We start from the raw sequence: 26,197 nt of genomic DNA on the forward strand, positions 1-26,197 counted from the left end.
ATTTGTCCTGGACATAGTCATCAAGTATCCAAGCTCTCCAGTGTATAAAATTCCAAAGATTCACTGTCCTTTTGAAGGAATAGAATTCATTCCTCTTTTCAGTCCCAAATGTGTAACCTATTTTGAGTAAACTTAAAGAGGAGATACTAATTTTTAAAAAAAAGTCTTAACGAGTTGAAGGATTGTGGAGGGCAGGCAGGAAAGTGGAGTAGAGTTTAAAATGATATCAGTTATGATCGCATCAAATGGAGGAACAGGCTCGAAGTGCTGAATTTCCTATTTCTGCTCCTAGCTCTTATGTATTCTGTGTTCTTGTCTATTGTGTACAGATTTATTTCCTTTTTCTTTTTTGCAGCAAACTTTTAACATATTAGAGCCTTTATCTTTACTTGCTATATCTCAAGGTTCTTCGTGGATGTGTTCTCAAAATTGGACACTGAACCAAATAAGGGGATATTAGGGCAGGTGTTCAAAAGTTTTATCAGGGCTGCAAGTGTTAAGTGTCTGAAAAGAGAGAATTTTAGATCATGGTCCTTGGCATTGCAAAGCATATCGATTAGTGGTGGAGTGAATTTGAAAACTGGAGTGCACTAAATCAGAATTGCAGGAGAGATAGTGAAGGTAGTGAAGATAGAGAATTACACAAGAGATTTGAAACCCTGTATGAATACAATATAAAATAGCAGGAGTCGGCTGTGGGCCTTTTTGTGTCAGCTCCTTCATTCAATAAGATCATAATTGAGGGTGTCTAATGCTTGATCTGCCTTGACTTTACCTTCCTGCAATAACTCGATGTTCCGTAATTCCTTTTGTATCCAAAAATCTATTGATCTTTGTTCTGAGTATATTCATCTAAATGGACCTATTTGTTTCACTTCTAAACGATTAAACTTTTTTTTTGAGACCATGAACCTGACTTCTGGACTCTTCAATCAATGCAGATATCCTACCAGCATTTATCTGGTTGGCCCCTTAAGAATTTTATATGTCTCCATGAGATCAGCTCTCATTCTTCTAAAGTCTATCTAATATTGATTGAGTAGACTCTTTGGATGATCTTATCATCTCCGAAACCAGTTTAGGAAACAAGACCAAAACTGTACTCCGGCGCTTATGAAGGTGCGATACAATTGCAGTGAAACTTCATAGTTTTTCTACTCCGATCACTGTTATAAAAGGTGCTACACCATTTGTTTTCATAGTGCTTACTGTGCTGTGTGTGGATTTTAATGTTATGCTTTGTGGACAAGGACATTCGAGTTAATCTGAAAACCAATATCACCTAGTTTCTAACTTTCTCACTTCTCATCCTATTACATTTTGCTATGTTCATACCTGTTCGCTTACCCTGTCTATTACCCTTTGCAGCATACATTCTACCTAATTTTGTATCGCTAGAAAACTTGGATAAGTACTACTTATTGACTTAGATTGCAAATACAGCCAAGAATTTTAAAATTGAGGTGATTCTGATCTGGGAGCCATTGTAAATCAGTGAGCATAGGTGAATGAGATTTCGTGCACATTAGGATATGGGCAGTAGAAATTTGCATGATCTCAAATTTACAGAGAGTAGAAAGCTGGAGACCAGCCAGAAATGTATTTGAATAGTCAACTGTAAAGGTAACACATGCTTGGATGAGATCTTCCGTAGCAGATGAGAAGGCATGGTTGGGAGTAGGGGAAGCATCATGCAGTGCTTTGCAGGTTGGAATAGTAGTCTTTGTAATGGTAAGGATGTGTTCAGAAGCTCATCTTGGCTTCAGATATGGCGCCAAGATGCAAAACTTTGAGTCTCAAATGTTTACAAGGGAGAGGGATGGGGTCAATGGAGTGAAAATAAGTTTTTAGCTTGTTTTCAAAGTAATGGCTCCAATTTTCTTGGTATTTACTTTGAGGTAATTCTTGCTCACCTTGTATCGGATGTCAAGCACACAAATTTAGAGATTTTTGAGGGATCATAAGGAGTTGCAACATGGCAGAGTTCACTGTAAGCACAAAAGTGATAACTGACAGTCATCTTCAGATAATGCTGCCGAGGATCAACATTTAGATAAATAATCAACTTTTTTTTGAGGTCTTCAGTTTAGTTTTAGTTTTGATCTTAAATCTGAAGCTTGAACAAAAACGTAACAGAAAGTGTCCTTGGGCAATTAATATATTTGAACATGCTCGCTTCTCTCGCATTCAAAATGATTCATTGGGTAAACTGATAATTTATGCTGTTGGTTCAAGACTGAGCTCCACAGCTCAGAGGAAGTCCAGTTTGATCCCAAGTTTGTGATTAAAGTTGATATTGGCTGAGCCAGATTGGATTGAGCATCTTCTTGTGGAAGAACATTTGTTTGAATTCCTATAGCTAATGGTTATTCTGTGATCCATTCCTTAAGAATGTAGATGAAGAAAAGCACATTGACCAGGTGCAATTCAAGCTTGGTGATTTTTTCTTTTTTTAAAGAAAAGGTCAAAAGATTAACTTTTAGCTTATGAAAATGCAAGGCTGAAGAAGAAGAAATTCACCAAGGCTGTTCAGACAGCACCTTCCAAACCATTGACAGCTGTAATCTAGAGTGTCAAGTGCAGATGCATGGGAACATCATCACCTGTATGTTCCCCCTCAAGCTGCTCACCTGTGTGATTTAGACATTTTTTGCCATTCATTCACTGTCATTGGCTCAAAATTCTGAATCTTGTCCTCTAACAACACTATGGTTGTGTACCTCACAGCAAATGCATTGCAGTGGTACAAGAAATCATCTCAACCAGCTTCTGAGTGCAATTAGGGATGGGAAATAAAGCAATCAGCCAGCTCTCCTCCTCCATGAATGAAAAATATTGATATTCTATTCTTGACATTTTGCATAGTTTAACACTGCAGTCTTGTGAAATTTGTGAAACCTTTAACATTGATGAGATTGCAGTAAATATATTTCATTTAACTTATCTCTTTCATTATTGTTGCTTTTGAATCCTATATACATATTCTGAATACAGCCATTGAGAAATGAAATACTGTTAAAATAGAGAAGAGGAAAGATTGATGTTTTCAGACAATCACTTTCATCACAGATTTGCTGCATTTAACATTCAATCTGATAGACAGTTGAAATGTTGATATTGCATATTGGTATGTCAGGATAAATGCAGTGGAATGCATTATACCCCTATGTACCTCTTTGATCCATCCATCCTGTTGACTCACTCGATGACGTTAAATCACTTTTCCTGTCGCAATTTGAAAGGACTATGGCTGTCTGTCCTGTCAGGATGTGTTCCTGACTACCTCATCCTTTCCTTGTTTGCCTCTTCCACGCTACATGAGATGTCTCTGAAAATGTTGTCCGTGTTTTATTGAACAGTATAGATATCTTTTTTGTTTGCCAATCCCTTCAACTTACTTTCCTCTTCTGCTTTGCCAGTTTAAGTGGAAAGCTCTGTTATTGGCTCAGTACAAATGCCTGGTAGCCTTCTATCCAAATGTTTTTCTCTGCTCCATTAAGAATTTGAAGTAGAGGATGTTGGGACTGCAAATAACGTTTGCATTATATTGGACTTCTGCCTTATGTCACACATTGAGTGAGGTCTGTTTTTACAGCTCACTAAAGTTGTAATTGTATGATTGGAGTAGAATGGATTTTAAAATTTAGTTACACACATTAGTTTCAACAACCCTTCCTCCAGATGTGTCTGTACTTCGGCTACAGTAAACCTGCCTCCAGAAATTCTGAAGGATCACTGGATCCGAAATGTTAACTCTGCTTTTTCTCTATAGATGCTACTAGACCTGCTGAGCTTTTCCAGCAATTTCTGGTTTTGTTTCCAGAAGCTCAAAATTGTTGGAGTTGCAGTAAGGGTTTGGTACATGCACAGTGAACAAAATTCTAGAGAACTGTGTGTTTCTTGAATGTTTATTGACCATGGAAGAAAATTTGTATTATCTTACCTGACCGTGAGAGCTCTTGATTTTTAAGTATTGAGAAGACTGAAGCTGTTGTTTTCAATTCCTACTCCAAATCCTAATCCTGACCACCAACCACTTCTCCCTACCTGTCAGCAGTCTGAGATTGATCCATTTTGTAGAATCATAGAATCCCTAAAGTGTGGAAGTAGTCCATTTAGCCACACCGACCCTCCAAAGAGCACCCCACTGCTCACGTGACCCTATCCCTGTAACACTGCATTTCCCTTGCTAATCCACCTAACCTACACGTCTCTGGACTCTATGGGCAATTTAGCATGGCCAATCCACCTAACCTGTACATCTTTAGACTGTGGGAGGAAACCCACACAGACACAGGGAGAATGTGCAAGCTCCACACAGTCACCTGAGGCTGGAATCAAACCTGGGTCCCTGGTGCTGTGAGGCGGCAGTGCTAATTACTGAGCTACTGTGCCGCCCTTTCTTTGCAACCCTGTCACATTTCATTCTGAGATGAGCTTTTTAACTTGTGTGCCATTACCAAGACTATTTCCACCGGCATAGCATCACCTAACTCCTGCGATCCACAGCTCATCTGCTGCTGAAACCTTCATGTTTTCATTTCCTCTAGACTTGACTATTCCCATACAATCCTAGCTAATCTTCCACATAGTACCATTTGCAAACTTGAGGTCACCCAAAACTTTGCTGTCTGTGTATTAATTTGCAGTAAGTCCCAATCCCCAGTCATCCACTCATCTATATTGCTACTGGTCAAATAGCATCTTAATTTTAGCATTCTCAGCTTTGATTTCAAATCACTTTGTGTCACCCTTCCCTATCTCTGCCATCTTTTTAAATCTTCCATCTTTCTGAAATACCATGCTCATCTAATTTTGGCCTTTGAGTATCAACTGATTTGAATTCCTCCAACATTTGTGGTCACTGCCTTATGGTGTCCTGGCCTCAAGATGTGGAGAACTCTCCGTACGACTCTCAGCCTCTTTACTTGAAATTGTCCTTTGAGATACTCCTTAAAAGCTATATCTTTGAACAAGTTTTGGTCACTTGATCTAATATCTCCTTACATGCCACCATGGTTTGCTCTATGAAGTCATAGAAGTCTACAGTACAGAAAAAGGCCCTTTCGCTCATCTCATCTGCTCTGGTCAAAATCAACCACCTAACTGTTCTAATCTGATTATCTAGCACTTGTCACATAGCCTTGCATGCCTCAGCTTCACAAGTGCACAACTAAATGCTTTTTAAATGGTATAAGGGTTTCTGCCTCTACCCCGTCACATGCAGTGAGTTTTAGATTCCCATTGCCCTCTGGATGCAAAGGATTTTCCCTCGTATCTCCTCTTAAGCCTTTTGTCCCTTACCTTAAATCTATGCCCTTTGGTCATTGATCCCTCCATTAAGGAAAAAGTCTCTTCCTGTCTGTTTTACTGATGCCTCTCATAACTTTATACACCTCAATATGTCCCCTGTCAAACTCCTCTGCTCCAAGGAAAACAACCCCAGTCTGTCCAATTAATAACTGAAATTCTCCATTCCAGGCATTCTGGTGATTCTCATCTGCATTTGCTTCAATGCTATATTTCCTGTAATGTAAATTCCAGCACTCCGTACAGTACTCTAGCTGTGGTCTAACCAAAGTTTTATAAAGTTCCAGCATAGTCTCCCTGCTCTTAAATTCAATGCCTTGACTAATAATATACCATATGTTATCTTACACACTTTATCCACCTGCCCTGATACCTTAGGGAGTGTGGACAGACACACCAATGTCCTATTGTTCATTATTTGTCCCCTTGCCTCGTTTGTTCTGCTTAAGTGTATCATTTCACATCCGAACTGAATTCCATTTGCCAGTGATCAGTTTATCCATATCCCCCTTTAATCTAAGGCTATCCTCACTATTTACTATCCCATCAATTTTTGTATCATCTTTGAATTTACTGCTCAATCTTCGTATTAAATCTGAACCATGTACAGCAAGGGCTCTAACACTGACTCCCAGTCGGAAAAAAGCGCCCTCCAAATGTCACCTTCTTAATGGGCACAACTCTTTCTCTCATTCTCATTTTACTCAGGGTTTTCCTTTGTTTTACTTGCAAGTGTCCTTTCTTGTCCCCTTTGCTCTCCTATCTCCTAATTTTAAATTCTCTCTTTCACATTCTGCATTCCTGTATGGCTTCTGCTGTTTTGAGCCCCTGGTACCTGCCTGCCCCTTGGTCAATTTTATGGATCCAATTTGGCAAATTTCCTTAGATCCCATGGACTCTTACCTTCACTATCAGTGTCTCATGTGGGGCTATATCAAAAGCCATGCTGAAGTCCAAGTAGATTACATCAAAGCATTGCCCTCTTCTATGCAACTGGCTCCCTCTTCAAAAAATTCAGTTAAGTTGGTCAGATGTGATCTGCTCTGAATGAAACCATGCTGACTGTTCTTGATTGATCCCTGCCTCTCCAAACAGACTAATTCTGTCCTTCAGAATTGCTTCTAAAAGTTTCCCCACTACCGAAGTTAGATTGATTGGCCTGTAGCTTCCTGGTTGAACACTAGTACCACATTGGCTGTACTCCAGTCTTTCAGCTCTTCTCCTGTGGCCAGAGAGGAATTGAAAATTTCTGCAAGTGCCCCTGTTATTTCCTCCCTTGTTTCACTCAACTGGGATAGATTTCATTCAAACTGAGAACTGCAGATGCTATAAATCTGGAACAAAACCAGCTGTTGCTGGAAGCTCAGTAGGTCTGGCAGCATCTATGAAGAAAAAAATCAGAGTTCACTTTTTGGAGTCGGTGACCCTTCCCCAGTATGGAGGAAGGGTCACTGGACCCAAAAAGTTAACTCTGATTTTTTTTCTTCACAAATGCTGCCAGACCTACTTAGCTTCCAGCAACAGCTGGTTTTGTACTTTTCATTCAACCCTAGAGATTTATTTACTTTTAAGTGTGCCAGACTACTCGGAACCTCTGAATATGCTAATTTCTTTAATTGTATCATAGACCTTTTCCTTGATTTCTGTACCCATATTGTCTCTCTCACTAGTTAACACCAACCCAACTTTTCTTTTAAAGCCCTACCTATGTCCTCTGGCTGCACGCACATATTACTGCTGTGGTCATTAATGGGCACTTCTCTTTCCCTCATTATCATTTTACTGAGGGTTTTCCTTTTGTTTTACTTGCAAGTGTCCTTTCTTGTCCCTTTTGCTCTCCTGTCTCCTAATTTTAAGTTCCCTCTTCCACATTCTGTATTCTGGTATGGCTTCTGCTGTTTTGAGCCCTTGGTGCCTGCCATTTTCTCCTAATCCAATGCTGTATATCTTTAAATCCTGTGAAGACTGGATAGAATGGTCCAACACTTTTTTCTTTATTAGCGCTGTACTTTCTCCATGTTTCCTTCTTGAATGCATCCCACTGTTCTGAGACACTTTTACATAAATCTATCTGCTCCCAATCCAGTGTGACCAAATCATATCTGACCTTATTAAAATCAACCTTTCCATATTTGAGAGCTTTCAGGTGCTTTTCCTTAACATTTTGAATCTAATGGACTTACGATTGCTGACTGCAAATTGCTCCCCCACTGATTCATACTTGTTCAGCTTTACTTCCTAAAATAAAGTCCAGGATCTGTTCCCTTTCTTTCATGGTGTTCGACATACTGGCCTAAAAAGCTGTCCTGGATGCATTTTAAAAATTCTGCTTCTGGTAAACCTTTCATACTATGATTACCCCAGTTAAGTGCTATATTACACTCTGTAACATGAAAGGTGTTGTATAGATATATGTTGTTATTGATGCAAGAATGGATGGATGCAAAAAGTGAGCATGCTAATTGTTAGTGTCCTTAACTGACTATTGATGGGTGGTATTAAAATTTGACATAGTCTTAAAGGCATCTAATATACCTTAGTTAATTGTTGTGTGCTGTCCTGGACAGAAGATTGTGGAAGCAACTTTGTGCAGATAAAATGGCAATCTTCAATTGTCTTTGAATGTGATAAATTAAAGGACTGTTGTGTAGATTGGGTATGCAAAAAAGAAATTTCGTACACATTAGCTTGTAAGTCTATAATTGAAGTGAACAATAAATGCTGAAGCTATGTGTATGGGAAAGTTAAGATGTTGACAGTTACAACAGCACGCAGAATCAAAATTGTTACAGAACAGGACAAGGCCATTCAGCCTGTCATGACTGGCCAGTTCTCTGAAGGAGCAATTTACCTAGCGGTTCTCAGCAACCTTCCCACAGCCGTGCACACAACTCCTATTCGGATAATAATCAAATTTCCTGTTGCATGCCGTATTTCAACCTGTCTTCACCACAGTCTCCAAGTAGCCAATCGTGGCACGAAAATGTTTCTTGTGTCTCCATTGGTTCTTTTGCCCTCTTGTTCTCAATCCTTCTACAATTGGAATAAGTTTTTTCCTATATACACTCTCTTCTTACATTAAATATAATTTTAAAAAAAAATGCTTAATTCCCCACTATAATGTAAATTAATATAAATTTAAGCTCATGTTATGATGATTAATATGAAATAAAAGGCTTGATCTTGGAAATGTATAAGTCAAATTGCTACCACTCATTAATGGAAACTATGGAAAGGACAAATTTACTACATTTTAGGATAATGTAGATTGTGAGAGATGCATTGTGTATCCGTTTCAAACAGATGCATGCTTGAATAGAACGGCCATAGAGTAATCATAAAGACCATAAAATCGAATGACTTGATCTTCCTGTTTCTTATGATCTTCAAATCTCAAGTTGGATGGCTAATCTGTTCTTAATGTGCTGGTCTTAGCTAAATAATAGATCAAGATCTATGGTTAACTCTAACCTTCATTATCAGAGAGGTGTAAATCAGCCTGGCTTCCTTCAATGTAAGAAATCATTCTGACACATTCTGATGCTAGTTAGGTGTAATCCTTGTTACTTATTCTAGGATGGACTTTTTGGTTTGATTTCTGTCTATCCTCTGCAACCTAGTGATGATATCATTCACCTCCCAATGACCATAATGGGAGCTATTTTCATTTCATAGATCTTGAGATCAACTACAGAACCTATTAAAATTATTAATACTGTTTGTTTCTCTTATCCAAATAATAGTGACCTTGTTTTAAGAGTGGCTGTCCAAACTAGTAGAGTGTACCTTAACTTACTTAGTAAATATATTAGAATTTTTTGAGCAATTCTTTTTCATTAGATTCTAAGAATGTTTACAGTTTGAGTCATTATCTCAATCTGGTCTGCAAATTTAACTGAATTGCTTCTATTTCAGTTCAAACAGGGGTTTTACAGAGATGCATTGTATGAATGGACATTCAAATTTTGTGTCCTGTGTGTGCATCATAGCTCCGAATGACACATATCCTCGTGGACTCATTGTAACTGGAGGAAATGACCATAACATTTGTGTTTTCACATTGGATAGCCCAGCACCATTATACATTCTAAAAGGGCATAAAAATACAGGTAAGAACTTGTATATTTTGTTTCAGAATTTGTCAGATGCTTCTGAGGAGCAGGAAAGTCAACGTTTTGGGCCAAAACTCTTTCCAGCTCCACATTTTATTGACTGTAGCTTCCAGCAACTGCAGTCTGTACTGTCTCCTCTGTCAAATGCTTGTTTGCAGTAATCTGTTAAAACCCACAGCAAATGTTGATATTCACAGGTGCAATAACGGTAGGAAAGTTTGTAGATAAATGGGATATAAGTTTGACTTGTTGACATTTTTGCAAAATTGTTTGAAATTTTGATCGAATTAAACAGCGCTGCAAACTAGAACATTGCTTTCAACTTGGTATTATAACAACTCATACTTGTTTAGAGGTTAGTTGGTTCTAGGCTAGTAAAAGAAACAAACAAATTGATTACAGAATTTGTACTGACTTGCTTTGATTTTCATCTGTATTTTCCCTTGGTTTCAGAAAGCTACTATTATGTTTCCCTGGACCTAGTATTTTTACTATACCTTCTCCTGAATTTTTGCAGGCTATATTAATGCTGTAGTAAGAACAGATGGTATGGTGGTAATGTCACTGGGCTAGTAATTGAGAGTCCCTTGCTAATGTTCTGGGAGCGGAGGTTCAAATCCTGTCAGTCGATGAAATTTGAATTCAATAAAAATCTGGAATTACAAGCTAGTCTAATGGTAACATTGCCTATTGTTGTAAAAACATGTCTGATTGACGAATTCCTTTTAGGGAAGGTAATCTGTTGTTTCCGGGTCTACCCTACTTGTGACTACAGACCCAAACCAAGGTAGTTGAATCTTAACCGACATCTGAGATGCCTAGATTTCAAGGGAAACTAGGTATGGGGAACAAGTGCTGGCTTTGCCAGCAATGCCAACGTCCCATATCTTTAAAAAGTACAGTCTGATTCAAATTTTGCCTCATGTTCATGCATAATTTCTGTAGAAGATTAAAGACAATAGAAACCCTCGGTCTTTTTGGTTTCTTTCTCCGTCACCTGCTTTGTATTGTAGTCTTGCGTGGAAGTTAATTATTCTGGTTTTACATCGTCCCAGTTGTCAGGCATCTTCCTGGTCTGTATGACTCTGTACTACTTGTTAGCTATGGGGATGCTGCTTATATTTGTGACCTATTCAGTGAAACTTATCTGCTTGCTATTACAATTTCTCCTTTGCAGAAAGTATTTAACATTTGCATGAAGTTAAGCTTGTAAGAAACTGCATGTTTAGTCAAGCCACATAAAATTGATTTCAAAGTGGCTATTATGGTGGTGTCCACTGTGGACAGAGAATGATTAAAAGATTGACAGTTCAGAATTTCAGCAACTTAACCACAATGCTTCAAGAATTGGAAGAGTATTCTGAAATTATGCAATTAGGAGTTGCTGACTGAAAAATGTTCAGTAATTGCAAGAGATTGATTGTGAAGGGAAAAGATTGTGTATGAAATGTATTAATCCAGCAAATATGTTTAAGGGTACAAACATGTCCAAAAAAAACACTTCAGAGGGGTTGATAGATTGCAAGTGGTTCTGTGTAGAGGTGTGGAACACAAATGTAAAGAGGTACTGACATGACATCTAGAACAGCACAGCCAGTTTTATCCAAACCATGAAGTGCCTTGCTTTACTTGCCATTGCATACATAGACTGTACATAAAATTAGTATGTTATATAATACAGTCTACAAGGTAAAAGTCAGGAGTATAATACCCACTTGTCTATTTGCGTGACTAATTCATCTGCTTTATTGCAGATGCACTGTGCATTAAGACATAAGGCGTTAAGACTTCTTTAAGCATTCTCAATCCATTTGTATGGTTTTGTAGTGTAGCCCTGTTTATTTCTTTCTTTGAATTCTGTCTGTGATTTATTTTCCGTTTTGTCGTTTTATTTTTGCCTTTGCTTCCCTCTCTTCTGTCCCCCCTCCTGCCATTTTAGTTTAAACTGTCCTCAGCCACACTAGCAAATACTCCCTCTAGGAAATCAAGTCCAGTCCCGCCCAGGTGTAATCCACCCAGCATGCATTGGTCCCACCTTCCCAGAACTAAGTTTCAATGTCCCAGGAATCTGAAATTTTCTCTTTGGCACCATCTCTCCAGCCACACAGTCACCTGATATATCCTACGGTTTTTACTCTTAGGTGACTTGCACATGGCACTGGTAACAATCCTGAGATCACTTTTTTGGGGTCCTGCTTTTTTAAATTTTTTTCCTAACTCCCTATATTCTGCTCTTAGGACCTCACCCCTTTTTTAACCTATGTTGTTTGTGCCGAAAACATACCATCTTGGAATCTTGTTTGTGGTCACAGAAACGCCTGTCTGTTCCTCTTACGATTGAATCGCCCATCACTATTGCGTTCCGACGCTTATTCCTCCTCCCATCTACCAGGGTCAACCATGGTGCAACAACAATGGCTGTGCTACTTTCCTCTGAGAGGCCGTTTTCCCCCATCAGTATTCAAAGTGGTTATCAGTTTTGCAGGGAATGGCCTCGGGATTCCTGCACTGCCTGCCTAGTCCTCTTACTCTGTTTCCTCCCTGCGTTTGGAGTCTGAGCCTGCAAAGTGATCCACCTATCTGTATGTGCTATCCACGATGCTCTCAACCTCATGGATGCTTCAGTGTCCCCAGTTGTTGCTCCAGCTCTGAAAACTTAGGCTTCTAGGAGCTGTAGCTGGAGACATTTCCTGTGTAGTAGAACTCTGTCCAAATTTCCACAAAACAGGAAGAGCATACCACAGCCTTGAGCTCTTCTTGCATTTCTTGTCCCTTTAAAATAAAACCTTACGTTACCTCGAAATTCAAATAATATTAATTCTCATATGAACCTTCTTCTCTCGACCTCTGCATTATTGCCCTTATTTAAACTGTAAACCCAAAATAAAACTTTGCAAACTTTAAGCAATTAAAAATAGTATAAATACTCACATAACCTTACTTATCCAGTCAGCTGTTTCCTCTTGCTCCATTTCACATTTTGAATCCTGACATCATCTCAGAAGAGAGATAACAAAGTGTAGAGCTGGATGAACACAGCAGGCCAAGCAGCATCAGAGGTCCAGACCCGAAACGTCAGCTTTCCTGCTCCTCTGTGTTCATCCAGCTCTACACCTTGTTATCTCAGATTCTCCAGCATCGGCAGTTCCTACTATCTCATCATCTCAGAAAATGTGCCTCTGGAATCATTGAAGGTTCGCTGCGTACTGCTCCTACTGTTGCTCCAACTGAGCTTGATCTGGGCCTCACTTCTCAAGCTTTTATCAGATGCTTTGTCACCACCATTTACACCAAGGTTCACTCTGTTCCTGTTGTAGCAAAATTCATAGATGTGTTTGAGTTCTTGGTGAAGGAATGTTTCTTTGATTTACGTATTCCCATGTCAAGCTTCATTGGTTTTTATTCCAAGATGGATATTCTGCGAATGACTTTCATTCCATAGTGTAAAATTTTCTAAAAAGTTTAAACCAAGCAGGAAATAAAGATCTGAGTGACTCTTTTCAATCATTTTGATGGCATTTTATTTTTTTAGTTCAGACGTCATGGTTTTATGAGTCTGGCTGAGCCAAGCCAAGAGACTTTGTGACCATCTTTAGTCAGCACTTTTCGTTTTCCAAACCACTTTAGCCCATGAACAGTCTGAAATATTAAAAGCTGTTGATGGAAGTCAAAAATGATAATGATAAAAATAGACTATCATAACTTATCTGGACGATCGTATCTCCAAGAACCCAAAAGAATTTTGTCATAATTGAGGAGGCAGTGCAGGACTAGTGATCTAATATCTAGAAGCATTCTTTCTAATCCTATCATTGCAGATGATGACATTTGAAATCCGTAAAAAGTCTGGAATTAAAAGCTGGTGTAATGGTGACCATGTGACCACTGTTGATTGTTGTAAAAACTTTAACTGGTTCACTAATGTCCTTTATAGATGGAAATATGCTATTCTTGTCTGTTCTGGCCTACATATGATTCCAGACCCACGTCAATGAGGTTGACTCTTAGCTGCCCTCTGGACAATTAGGAATAGGAGTAAATGTTGTCTTAGCCAGGAATGCCTGCATCTCTCGAATGAATAAATACAGATCCCTAGTTCTACCTACCATCTCCAACATTCACGCCATCCACCACTGGTGCACAGTGGCAGTCGTATATACCATACACAAGTTAAACTGTAGCCACACATCATGGTTACTTCCACAGCACCTTCCAAACCAGTGATCTTTTCTATCTAGAAAGAAGGGCATAAAAACAGCATGTGGAAGTTGCGTTAATTTGCAGCATATTGCCGTTCCCATCACTGTCAGTAGCTCAACATTCGGCAACTCCCTTCCTAAATACTGAGGGTGTAACCATGCTAAATGAACTGCAAGGGTTTAAGAATGTAGTTCTCTACCACCGTATCAATGGCCATTCCGGACAAGGAGCAAATGTCCTTACCAGCAATACTTACAGAGTAATAGATCCACACAGTACAGAAGAAGTTCTTTGACTCATCAAGTCTGCACTGACCAAAACACAACCCGTCACCCATCTATATTCATCTCATTTTACAGCACTTAGAGTCATTGTCTAGAAGATTATTACATTTCAAATGCTTAGCCACATTCTAGAATGTTGAGGTTTCCTACCACTATTACCCTCCCTAGGTAGTGTGATCCAGATTCCCACCACCCTCTGGGTGGAAAACATTTTCTCAAATCCCTTCTTGCCTTTCACCTTAAAATTATGCCCCTTTATTATTGACCCTTCAAATATGGGAAGCAACTGCTTCCTATCCACCCTATTCAGGTCCCTCACAACGTTAAAAACCGCGATCAGGTCTCTCCTTGGCCTCTTCCACTCTTAACAAAAAGCGATCTGAACCTATCCAGCATCTCTTAGTAGCCAAACTGCTCCAACCCGTGAAACCTGGCGAATCTCCTCTGCACCCCTGCCACAGTTTAATCATGTCCTTTCTATATTGTGACTAGGTTCTATGAAAGAATGGAAAAAAAAAACCTTCAATTAGCTTTACATGATTCCTATATTGGGGTACTTAAAGCTGTGTACAATACTCAGTAAGTTTACAATTGTCTTGTAAAAAAGAATTGCGCATTACCTTATTGAACTGACAGCCCAGTATATGTGCTCAAGTTCTGGAGTAATACCTGAGGACAATCTTTTGACTCGGGTCAAATTGGGCCAAGCTGACATTTGTTAAGTAATCAAAAGTTCCTCAACTTCAACTGACTGTGTTTTTTTAGATCCTAATTGATTACATAATCAAAATAAGGCAATTTTACACCATAAACAAGTAAGAGATTTTCAATTTATTCTCCAGAAAATAGCATTTTTAAAAAAAAAGTTTGGAATTCTCGATGTCCACTGCATTGGTTCTGACCTGAAATTAACTGACTGGCAGCCAGTTAGTGGAGTTGTCTAGAATTGAATTCTTGCAAATACTGGATTTTAGATAACGTCACTGAAACTAGAGCCTGTGCAAATCGTTTTTAAAACCTATGCATAGTTTTGAATAAACTATTTATGCATAGTTACACTTGTCTCATCTTTCTTGTTGTCTTTCAGATTGTATAGTCCAGATTCCGTACTATGTTTCATGCTTTCTTAAATTCTCTTTTAGTTTGTAGTCTATCTGCTGGAAAATTTGGCACGTTACTCAGTGGTTCTTGGGATACAACCTCTAAAGTTTGGCTAAACGAGAAATGTTTGATGACTTTACAGGTATATCTTTATTTTCAGTCCTTGAAACAAAATAAACGTGTATTCTCTTGCTATAAAATCATTTGAAATGTATTTTGCTTTTAGGGTCATACAGCAGCAGTATGGGCTGTAAAAATATTACCTGAACAAGGCTTCATGCTGACAGGATCTGCTGACAAAACAATTAAGATGTGGAAAGCAGGCCGATGTGAGCGGACTTTCATGGGTATGTCTCTGTTTGCTTTGGACAAATGCAATGCCTAATTCTCTGCATATTATGTGAAATAAAGTAAATGTTACTAATTGTCTCTGAATTTTTGCAAATTCATAATATAAACCACTTGTTTAAAATAACTTCTCTCTACTAAAAATAGTGCCTTTTAGAGCATTTTTAATCTAGAGATATTAAAAGAACACCTCGGCAACAAAAGCCGAAGACAGTAACCGCATGTTGTAATTCAGAGACTTGGGTCCTTTTATCTTTTTTTATATTGGAGGAAGATAGAGGAAAATGCACAACACTTTTGAGCCATACAGCTAAGAATCCATGGGTTTTCTGTTAAGTTAATTGATCTTGGACATGTTACGAGTGGGTATACTGCAGTCCTAAGGCAGCTGACTTGGACCGCCAAGTTGAAACTAAGTGTGCAAAATAAGTGTAACCTCCATTAGATTTGTAACTTTAACTGGTCTCTTAGGTGCAATGTATTTCCTTCATATTGTAATTGAAAAGATTTTTAAAAATTTGGCATTAAATCATTATGTGGGTGAATAGCAGGGCACTTGAATGGAGCATTAATTGACTGGTTGAGTCAAATGTCCTGGTTTTGTAGCGATTATTTATGTACTGTTATATACTTGAATGCTGTACTCACACTTGATAAACACCTTTGAGGTTGTATTCTCAATTTTGATTTTGTCATCTTTTTCACATCAAACAAAAGAGATTTTTTGTCTTTAAGGAGAATAATGGAAAATGTATAAATCATGTTGTCATTTTATATTAACTCTGACCATTTTTAGGTCATAACGACTGTGTTAGAGGACTGGCCATTTTGAATGAATTAGAGTTCCTGTCTTGCAGCAATGATGCCACTGTTCGTCGATGGCAAATCACTGGAGAGTGTTTGCACACTTATTATGGGCATACAAATTATATTTATTGTCTATCAGTCTTCCCAAATGGAGAAGGTAAATTATTTTTCTAAAAAAAAGTAAATACACCTCTGCGCTTATTTCCGGGGGTAATTAGGTTTAACCGATCACACTGCAAGTGTTTGTATTTATGGAGTATATATTTTAAGTTGCTACCAACTCCATGCTAAGTATGATTAGTTGAATTTGTGCGAAGAATCTTGAGCTTCATTTTACCTATTCTTGAGCCTAAAATTTCAAATGTAACTTTGAAACTAACAGTGTCCTTTTGGGTACAAATGTGTACACTTGAAGCTGTACAATGATGTAACTGTCATTACATTTGGTAAGAGAGTCTTATGCCACCAGAGAAAGCATACAAGGAAAGAGTTTCAGGAGTAGAACCTGATGCCATATAGTCAGGGAAGTTTACTTTAAGTAGCTGCTTTGAATACTGGCCATACAGGTAAAGTCCTGTTATAATGACTGACTTCCTCACAATCGTGGACTAAATGGATCATATGTACATATCCTTGTATAGACAGCATAACAGTTTAATCCTACTTACTTGAAGTAATTTAACTCGTAAGTATAGGATATTTCCATTTGTTGACTCAATTCCAGTTTTAAATCAGTTCAATATTGGTGCTATGAAGATCAAAAATGTCTCTGTTCTTGTGATCCTGACAATTTCTGCAAAGTTCAGGAGTGTGGGTGCAGCTGTGGTTTAGGGGCAGCTTGTAGATTAGTCTGGAAATAGTATGGAAGAGTTACAAGAGACCTTTTCACTTAGTTAGAGAAAATTGCCCATAAACTGCAGTGTATGAAATACTATTTTCCTTCAGATGTAACCTGTCCATAAATTAGTTTGATAGGACTTGTCTTTTACTGATTACATCTGTAAATAAGTCTTAAGAACCAGATACAGTTCTGCCATGATTATAACCTTAAAGTGTCACTATTTTGTCAAACATTTTTATTCTACTGTTTATAATTGGCAAAAACTCATGTCAATATTTTGTGATGACTCATCGTGTTAATTAGCATTGGCTGCACATCACTGAACATTAAGTGTGATAGCAGGCAAAAGCAGTGTCAAGATTGCACTATGCTGCTGCTTCTGTTTCTTGGGAGCTCTAAAGGTGGAATTGCAAGTGCATTGGATGAATAAAAGCAATTTAAATTTCATTAATTTTAAGCTGGCACAAGGGCATCATTAAAGTAGTGTGACATTTTCATTTCTGCTTTAAAACCAAAAATGGAAATACATACAATGTTTGAAACTTTTCTTCATATATTTTATGCAGTGCTGAAGATGTTTTAAGAGGAGTCCTTTCAGAAAGAGTAGCAAAACAGTGTTTTATTTATATGGAGGAAAGAGTTGCAGGATTCTGGTAGGCAGGGGTCTGCGAATCCTTGTACAGGAATCACAAAATAGTAACTAGATACAAGTGAGTGTGGAAACAAATGGAATGTTGTTTATTGCAAGGGGAACTGAACATAAAAATAGGAAAGTGCTGTGACAGCTGAACAGGGTCTTCATAAGACCTCAGAATTGCTGATGTATAGGCAACTTAACTGGTTGTTTAAACTCAATCATTTTCAATATAAAACATAGTTGTTACAACAGCATTTTGCGTATACTTGAATTATCATTGTGAATTGGTTTCTTTCTTCCCTTCAGATTTTGTTACTACTGGAGAGGATCGATCCTTAAGGATTTGGAAGCATGGAGTTTGTAGTCAAACAATCAGGCTTCCAGCTCAGTCCATCTGGTCCTGCTGTGTACTGGATAATGGTGATATTGTTGTGGGTTCAAGGTAAAATTGCTGTAAAGCTACTGAATCTCATTCTAAATAATTTTATTATAAAACTTAGTCCTTCAAAGGTCTGTTCATTGGAATGTTGAAATCAAAAATTCAAAATTGGGCTTTTTTTTTGGGACCAAGACTGTATCTTTTCTTACTGATTATTCTTTCAAACGCTCTCCCACTCCTCAGCCATTTTTTTTTAAAATTGCAGCTGGATTATATTGCAAACAAAAGCCTAAGATGTCACTGGTTCAGACAAGAAACATACAGAGTTGGCCAGTCCGCTTTAATATATTTGGTTGAACATATTTGAATGTTCAGATGGTTGCAGTGAAATGAGCTAAATTGAACATTATTTTCTGTCAAAAGTGCTTTGACAATTATTTGAATACAAATTCTTTAAACAGTTTTAAGATTTCTGTTGTGCTTCTACCACTGTTTTCTTCTACAATAAGGACAATTTTTATATTCTATATTTATTCTTTGCATATAACTGGTGATGAATTTATGATTGCAAGATCTTTTACTTCCTTGCTGATGCCAGCTGCAAATCAGTTCTCCCTAAACCAATGAGCCTGTTGTCTAATCTAACAGATTTCTGAGCATAAAACAAAGCTGTCCAAAGTAGCAAAGACATATATTCCAAATTGTTGACCCAATGGAAAGAGTTTAAAAGTTAAACCTTTTTTCTGAATCTGCACACCCATTTCATGATCTAGCACACTTTTTGTACTCCTTAGTTTCCCTCTCTTCTCTAATTTCCCCCAAAAATGTTGGGTATTTTCTGATATTCTTGCAGTGTTTGCATTCCATGCTGTCCAAGAGACCACTACCGTGTTATAGCTTCTAGGTTGTGTACATCACAAAAAAAGCCATTCCTATAAGAGGCCAAGTCTCCAAATAATTAAAAATTGAATTTTATACAGTGAATTAGATGAACAAGGAAATCACCATTATACTTGAATTATGATACAATGCACTAGAAACTATCAACCCTCTTAACTTTGTAAGGTAATGAATGCTGGTAAGGCAGCTCATTACATTTAGATTAAAATTTAGATTTATTAAGAACTAAAATCATTTTGCAGAGGTAGTGACGCCGAGAAAAGTGCTAATGACTTCAGATACTTAGGAAGCAATGGATGAACTCATTCAGTACATAATGTTAGAAATATTCTGAAAATATTTAAAACTGTTTTATCTGTAAGACCTTTGGCGAGAACATCTTTCAAGCAAAGTCTGCATAAAGAGACAGTATCCCTTGGAGTCCAAGTACCTGTTTCAGAAACTCAGCTTGACTTTGAGCTTGTGTATTTAAAACAAAAAATTGACTGGTATCACAAAAATAATAAAAACTGAGAAAACTGCGGATGCTGTAAATCAGAAACAAAAGTAGAGATTGCTGGAAAAACTCAGCAGGTCTGGCAGCATTTGTGAAGAGAAATCAGAGTTAGCATTTCAGATCCAGTGACCCTTCCTCAGAAATTCTGACTTCTCTTCACAGATGCTACCTGACCTCCTGACCTTTTCCAGCAATCTCTATTTTTGTATCACAAAAATAATGTTTTAAGCTGAAGTTTTAAGTTGCAATTTATTTTGCCAACCAACTATCAATACTGGACAATTAGATTTTTGTGCAAATAACTTTTTAGAAGTGTAATTGCAAATCCTGGAAAATTTTTTATCATCTACTGAGCTATACTTAATTTGCTTTTTGATTTAAATTTTAGATAATTTCATTTGGATGAACTCTGTTATCTTTATCCTAGCTCGCCCAGATCCTAGTCACCCATTGCTGCTGCCTTTACTGATTTACATTGACTCCTATTCAAACCATGTCTCAGTTTTAAAATTCTCATTTTGTGTTCAAACATCTGGCCTTGCTTCTCGTAACTTCCGACAACCCTCGAGTCTCTACCTTCTTCACATTCTGGCTTTAGTGTATTCCTGATTTCCTTTATCCTGTAAATTGACAGTGTTACCCTTCAGCAATTAGGCATAAGCTCAGGAATTCTGAGGCCTAACACTTAACTCCGCAAACTATCCTCTTTTTAAGACCTGTGGCTTTGGACACTGGACCTAAAATCCTCCAGCGTAGTGCCAAATTATATCAAGCCATTTGTATCGCTCTTACACAAATGTCCCACAATCATTTACTATCTTAAAGTCGCATGTAAAGCACAGTTTTGATCACCAGTTACTTGTTTTCTTATGCTTATATAATTTCTTCCATAGTGATGGCGTAATAAGAGTGTTCACTGAGGCTGAAGAGCGGACAGCCACTGCTGAGGAGATTCAAACTTTTGAGAATGAGTTGTCCAGTGCAACTATTGACCCTAAAACTGGAGATTTGGGAGATATAAATATTAATGAACTTCCAGGAAGGGAACACCTTGATGAACCTGGTATGTTATTGCATTATAAAATAACAATTTAGCACTGAATTGAAGTACAAGTTCATCAGTGAAATTATTATTAAAAGTAATTTAAAATAATTAAAAATAAAACTCCAAATTGTTATTCACAAAAGATTATGCAAAGATTATTTTATGTCAAATGCATGTCTGTATTTTTTTTTTAATATAGAATATTTTGAGGTGGAAGTGTTTTATCCCATTCTGGTGCCTGATAATGTATCTCTCAATATTAAAGTAATTGACTTTGCAGGCTGCAATTAATGGTTCTATTTCAAATTTACAATTTTACTTCTGTCTACTATTTGAAAATATCAACATTGTACAGTTTCGAAGTAAAACAGTATAACCTCTGGCTCCTTTTTTTTTAAGTCGTTATTAGCAGTTTGGTCAGTAAGGATTTGTGCCCTTGAATTGTGTTGGGGTTTGTTACTGTAGCCATGGAGAATAAATTTTAGCAAAAGGATGTATTTTCCAATGATGAACGGTAATGACTGCAGGACAAGATTTCACTTGTTGGTGCTTTTACTGTAACAAAGTAAAGTAAATAGAAATCAAACATTGATTGTCAGGCAACAAATGTACCAAGCTGAAGAAAGAGCAGTTTTGCATTAGCTAATGTAAGACACCTCTTCATTACAATCATTTCCGTTGTGAGCTGTGTGTTTAGCGTTCCAAGAACAAGTCCAAAGTTAATCCAGGCTGTCTATTAGGCTCACTTCTCCTGTCATGCTAGGTCAAAACTTTGTGTTCTTCTTCAAGTCAGTTTAATCAGTTTGAGTCTTGTAGATCGAACTTTGACCAGCAAGACTTACCTTGTTGGCTTGCTGTTCCTTAACTTTCCAAAAGTCTGATCAAGACTGTTTCCTTCCTGCCTTGTTTATTGATATAAAAGTCTTTCTCTGCTTCTCTTCACAATCGTATTGACTTTGTTGGTCTTCCTGTCCAATTTCTTAAGTAAGACACATTTTAATTACAATAATTTCCATTGTGTCTGGCAAGTGTTTAGCATTCCAAGAACAAGTCCAAAGTTAATCCAGGCTGTCTATTAGGCTCACTTCTCACAATCGTATTTACTTTGTTGGTCTTCCTGTCTCCCATACCTCAAAATGTAGCTGTTCATCACTTTTACAGGTAGAATCAGGAGAATTCATAATGGTGGGGGAGGGGATAGAAAAATAGCAGAGATGCAAAATGACAACCTTGTGTCATTTCACTGAGGAATATGCCAGAAATCTCCAGAGTGGGTAATCCAAGTAACTAGGACGAATGAGATTCTGAAGAAGTCATTTTGGACTTGAAACATTAACTCTGTTTCTCTCTCCACAATTTCTGTTAGACCTGCACTTTCTGTTTTTATTAGGGAAAATGAGGAGCTGAAGGAAACTAATGGGGCTGAAAGTTGATAAGTCCCTGGAATGTGATACCCCTACATCATTGTTGAAGGAGCTGCCTACAGAAAGCCAATGCACTGGTGTTCGTCATCCAAAGTTCTCCAGTTTCTGGAATAATTCCTGCAGATTGGAAGCTAGCAAGTGTTGCCCTACTATTTAAGAAGGGAGCAAGAGAAAAAACTGGGACCTGTTAGCCTTTCATCAGTAGTAGGGAAAATATTAGAATCTGTTATATAGAATGTGATAAATGGACACACAGATCAGGAATAGTCAGCACACCTTTGTGAATGAGTAATAGAGCTGGGCTAACCCGTAAAGCGTTATTTGAGGATGTTATTAACAAATTTTATCTTGTGATGTCGATGGATATGGTATAATTGGCCTTTCAGAAGGCTTTTGAAAAGGTTCCCTTCCTTCCCAGGATTGGCTGACTGGTCAAAAATAGCACGTAGGAATAAATAGCTGTTCTTGTTTTGCTGATTGTGACTTTTGGGATACCACAGTACCAGTTCACAATATATGTTGATGATTTGGATATGGGGACCAAATGTTATATTTCCAAAATTGTGCATGGTACAAAGCTAAGTGTGTTGTGAAGAAACTTAAGTCAGAACATGGGCTGCAACATGGCAGGTGGAATATAATGGGGAAAAATGAGGTTATCTGCTTTGATAGAAAGAGCAGATGTGCAGAGTACTTCTTAAATGGTAAGAAGTTCAACAATCTATTGGGAAGACTAATGGAATATTAGCCTTTATTGCAGGAGGATTAAGTTTAGGGGTAGTGAAGTCTTGCTTCCATTTTGTAGAAGCTTGATTAGAAAGCTCCTAGCATACTGTATGCAGTTTTGGTCATCTTGGAGAGATTGAAACAAAGGTTTACCAGTCATGTTTCTGGGATGGCAGGACTATCCTTTGTAGAAAGATTAGGCAAACTGGGCGGATGTTCTCTAGATTTTGAAAGAATCGGATGTGATCTCCATGAAACCTACAAGCTACTTCAGAGTTGAAGGCATTGAAATGTTGATCAGCCACAATTGTATTAAATTGCAGAACAAGCTTAACAAACTGAATGGTGTACTGTTCTTGTGTTCCTAAAATAAAACAAACCAAGCTATCCATGTATAACAGTGGAAAAGATTTCAAACACAAGGCAAAACAAAATTCAGTCTACTTCTGAACACTATATCACTATACAGTTATTTGCAGTTCAGAAAAAAATGTCTTCCTTATCAAAACTGTAGTTGTGACTTGCTGCTTCTTTCTTTCTATTTCTAGCCCTCTGATCTGTGAAGCATTTTCACTGACCACTCATTCCACTGAGAACTTAGATTTCTTCAGTTGTTCAATGATATGCAGAGTTCTAACTAAACATTCCTGGTCTGAAAGTTTTCACAAATTACAACCCTTATGCTGAGGTGACTGATTCCAGCCACTGGTCTGAACAAACTTGTTTTTTAGGACAAACTATTCTTGCACCTGACTTTAGTCAGGTCTTCTTTGAACTGAATTCAAATGCCTTTTGCTTTTTTTTTATTAAAAGAAAACTTGCTTAATCTAGGTTTGTGAAACGAATGGTTTAATATTTTTTTTTCTCTTCTCCAGTTGTAAAACCCCATAATATGAACAATCCTTCAGCCATCTCTGACACTCGAGTTTAAAATCAAAAAGATTGGCCTAATTAGTTATTTAAACTCTTCACACAAATAGACCAAATCCATATGGCACTGGATTAAAATCCAAACTCATTAAAAAAGCAGCATATATCATTCAACTTCATCAGTTTCATTTCTTAAAAAAAAACTACCACCTAATTGCTATTTATAATAATATTGGAGTTTGATAATTGTGCACCATGCAAGAATCTTCCAATAATTTATTGCATTTCATTACGTTGAGTTTTTTTAAATTTTAGAATGGACAATCTTGACTTTGAAGAAAATGCAGCATTGGGGGGATTTCTTTTTTCTATCGATTTTTCACTTCATTTCTATATTTCTAAAGACAGCAACCTCTGTGGAGTTCAATGTTAGAGATAAAAATCTTTCTATCTACATTGGATTGGCTAGCTTATTATTCTGGTATCTAAAGCCAGAGAATAAATGTTCACAACTTGGCACATGATCATTTGAAAATTATGTTTTCTGATAAATCCAATGCCATTGCATAAGGGCAAATTGTACTCAGACAAGAGGTCATGTTTCGGTTGAAGTATTCACTGTTTGGACTTTGGACATTGTTTGGTTTTCCCTTTATTTTCCAGGTACAAGGGAAGGTCAGACACGGCTCATCAGAGTTGGAGATGCTGTTCATGCTTATCAATGGAGTGTTGTTGATGGGCGATGGATAAAGATCGGTGATGTGGTGGGCTCATCGGGAGGAACCCAGAAAACCTCAGGCAAAGTTCTTTACGAAGGCAAAGTATGTTTCAGAATGGGAAAGAAATGTAATCTATTCTTGCAGTATTTATGCTTTTAATTTATTTCCATAAAATATAAAACTCAATAGTCTCTATTACAGTTTTAAAAATTTAATTTGATTCTTCTCTCTGACAGCAACAATGTTGTCTAGTGCATTTATTTGGTATAGGTTCACTTCTGTGAATATTTAATACTCTCCTTTTGAACTCACTCCTTTGTTATCTGCCAATTGAATATAGTATGAGCCAATTAATTTCTTCAGAACAGCTTCCAAACCAGTGACCCCCTACCACCGAGAAGGACAGAGGCACCAGATGTATGGAAATGCTGCCAACTGCAAGTTCACCTCCAAGCCACACGCCATCCTGAGTTGAGCCTTTATGGTTGATTCTTCACTGCTGAGTCTAAATGCTGAGACTCCCTTTCTAACAGCACTGTCGGTTTACTCACACCATGTGGACTGCAGTGGTTTAAGAAGGTGGTTTGCTAATGCCAACATTGAGAGCAATTAAGGGTGAGCAGCAAATGCTGCAGTGACTACATCCTGTGAAAACAAAAGAGTAAAATCTAAGGTTATCCCAACAAAACAAAAATGAAACCGCATTTGAGTATTTTGTTATCTTGATTTATCTAGCTCCTGGAGCATTCATAATTCATCTTTGCCAACCTTGTAATATTTGGTTGCTGCTAACGTGTTGTCAAACCAGATTGAAATATAGAAAGCAGCCTCAAGATCCAAACAACATCCCATTCTGTATCTACAGCCAGGGGAAGTGATGGCCTAGTGGTATTATCACTGGACTGTTAATCCAGAGACCCTGATAATAATCTGGGGACTCAGTTTGAATCCTGCTATGGCAGATGGTGGAATTTGAATTCAATAAACACCTGGAAATAAGAATCCAACAATGACCATAAATCCATTGCCGATTGTCAGGGGAAAAACCCATCTGGTTCACTACTGTCCTTTAGGGAAGGAAACTGCCATCCTTCCCTGGTCTGGCCCACATGTTACTCCAGACTCTCAGCAATGTGGTTGACTCTTAACAATTAGGGATGGACAATAAATGCTGCTTGCCCAGCGACACCCTCGTGCTGTGAATGAATAAAGAAAAAAAAAGCCAAGTCAGCAACACCCTTAAAAACAGCTACTTCCTGAAGAGTCTACCAACTTCTTTTGTATTCTCATAAAGATCTACTGCCTGCCATGGCATCCCACCCAATCACTGTGCATTCCTTAGCCAAACCTGCTTGTTTCTACATCCACATTGATGTGAACCCCTGTGAGTGGTTGCCCAATGTCCCCAGTCTAACCTCTTCCACATCTGAGATAACATGGTGGGAACGTAATATGATCTTGGTCCAACAGGTTGATGTGATGGTTATAGTGTGTAGGTGAGGGACAATGAATATGCTAGTTTGCTTCTTACTTAAGCCTACGTAACTGCAAAAAGAGAACTAAAGTCTTTCCCTATCAGTACACATCCATTCCATCAGCAAGCCCTCAGCTATGCCTCTGCTTTGCAACATGAGGAAACCAGGTGCCTCACAACCCCAGGCTAAAGTTTTAGAGGAACTGAGAAAGTTTGGATCCCGTGTGTATGTCTTGACACTCGTGGATCAAACCCCCAGCTATGAACAAATAGCTCCATGCCAACAAAAGTAAACCATGATGTAAAATCTGGAGTGAAGCCCAAAACCAGTCTTGTTCTTTCTGGAAAGGAAGCTATTGTGGTACACTGTGCAATGTGTTGTCTTGTGTATTTGCAACCAAACTTGATAATCTGTACTGACTTGGTCCCTCCTTGTCGTCACATAGATGATTGTGAATTGCATTATAGTTTGATGTTTTTTTTTAAAATGGCTCTTAAGTTTGAGCATCTATTTTTCTTCTTTG

General features: G+C 37.8%; 1 protein-coding gene across 2 annotated transcripts in view; it reads left to right on the forward strand.

Moving 5' to 3' along the window:
• The window catches only part of plaa (phospholipase A2-activating protein), a 40,371-nt gene that overhangs the window by 948 nt on the left and 13,226 nt on the right, over positions 1-26,197 (forward strand). The window contains exons 2-8 of one of the 2 annotated variants that reach the window (XM_048592719.1): positions 9,300-9,419; positions 15,049-15,149; positions 15,234-15,354; positions 16,152-16,319; positions 17,947-18,082; positions 20,309-20,478; positions 24,144-24,301. In XM_048592719.1, coding sequence (XP_048448676.1) covers positions 9,300-9,419; positions 15,049-15,149; positions 15,234-15,354; positions 16,152-16,319; positions 17,947-18,082; positions 20,309-20,478; positions 24,144-24,301 — 974 coding nt within the window. Of the gene's footprint in view, positions 1-9,225; positions 9,420-15,048; positions 15,150-15,233; positions 15,355-16,151; positions 16,320-17,946; positions 18,083-20,308; positions 20,479-24,143; positions 24,302-26,197 lie in introns of both variants that reach the window. The other variant, XM_020510181.2, reaches the window with a different exon arrangement.

This window comes from Rhincodon typus, chromosome 3, assembly GCF_021869965.1.
Source record: "Rhincodon typus isolate 14 chromosome 3, sRhiTyp1.1, whole genome shotgun sequence".
Lineage (NCBI taxonomy): Eukaryota > Metazoa > Chordata > Chondrichthyes > Orectolobiformes > Rhincodontidae > Rhincodon > Rhincodon typus.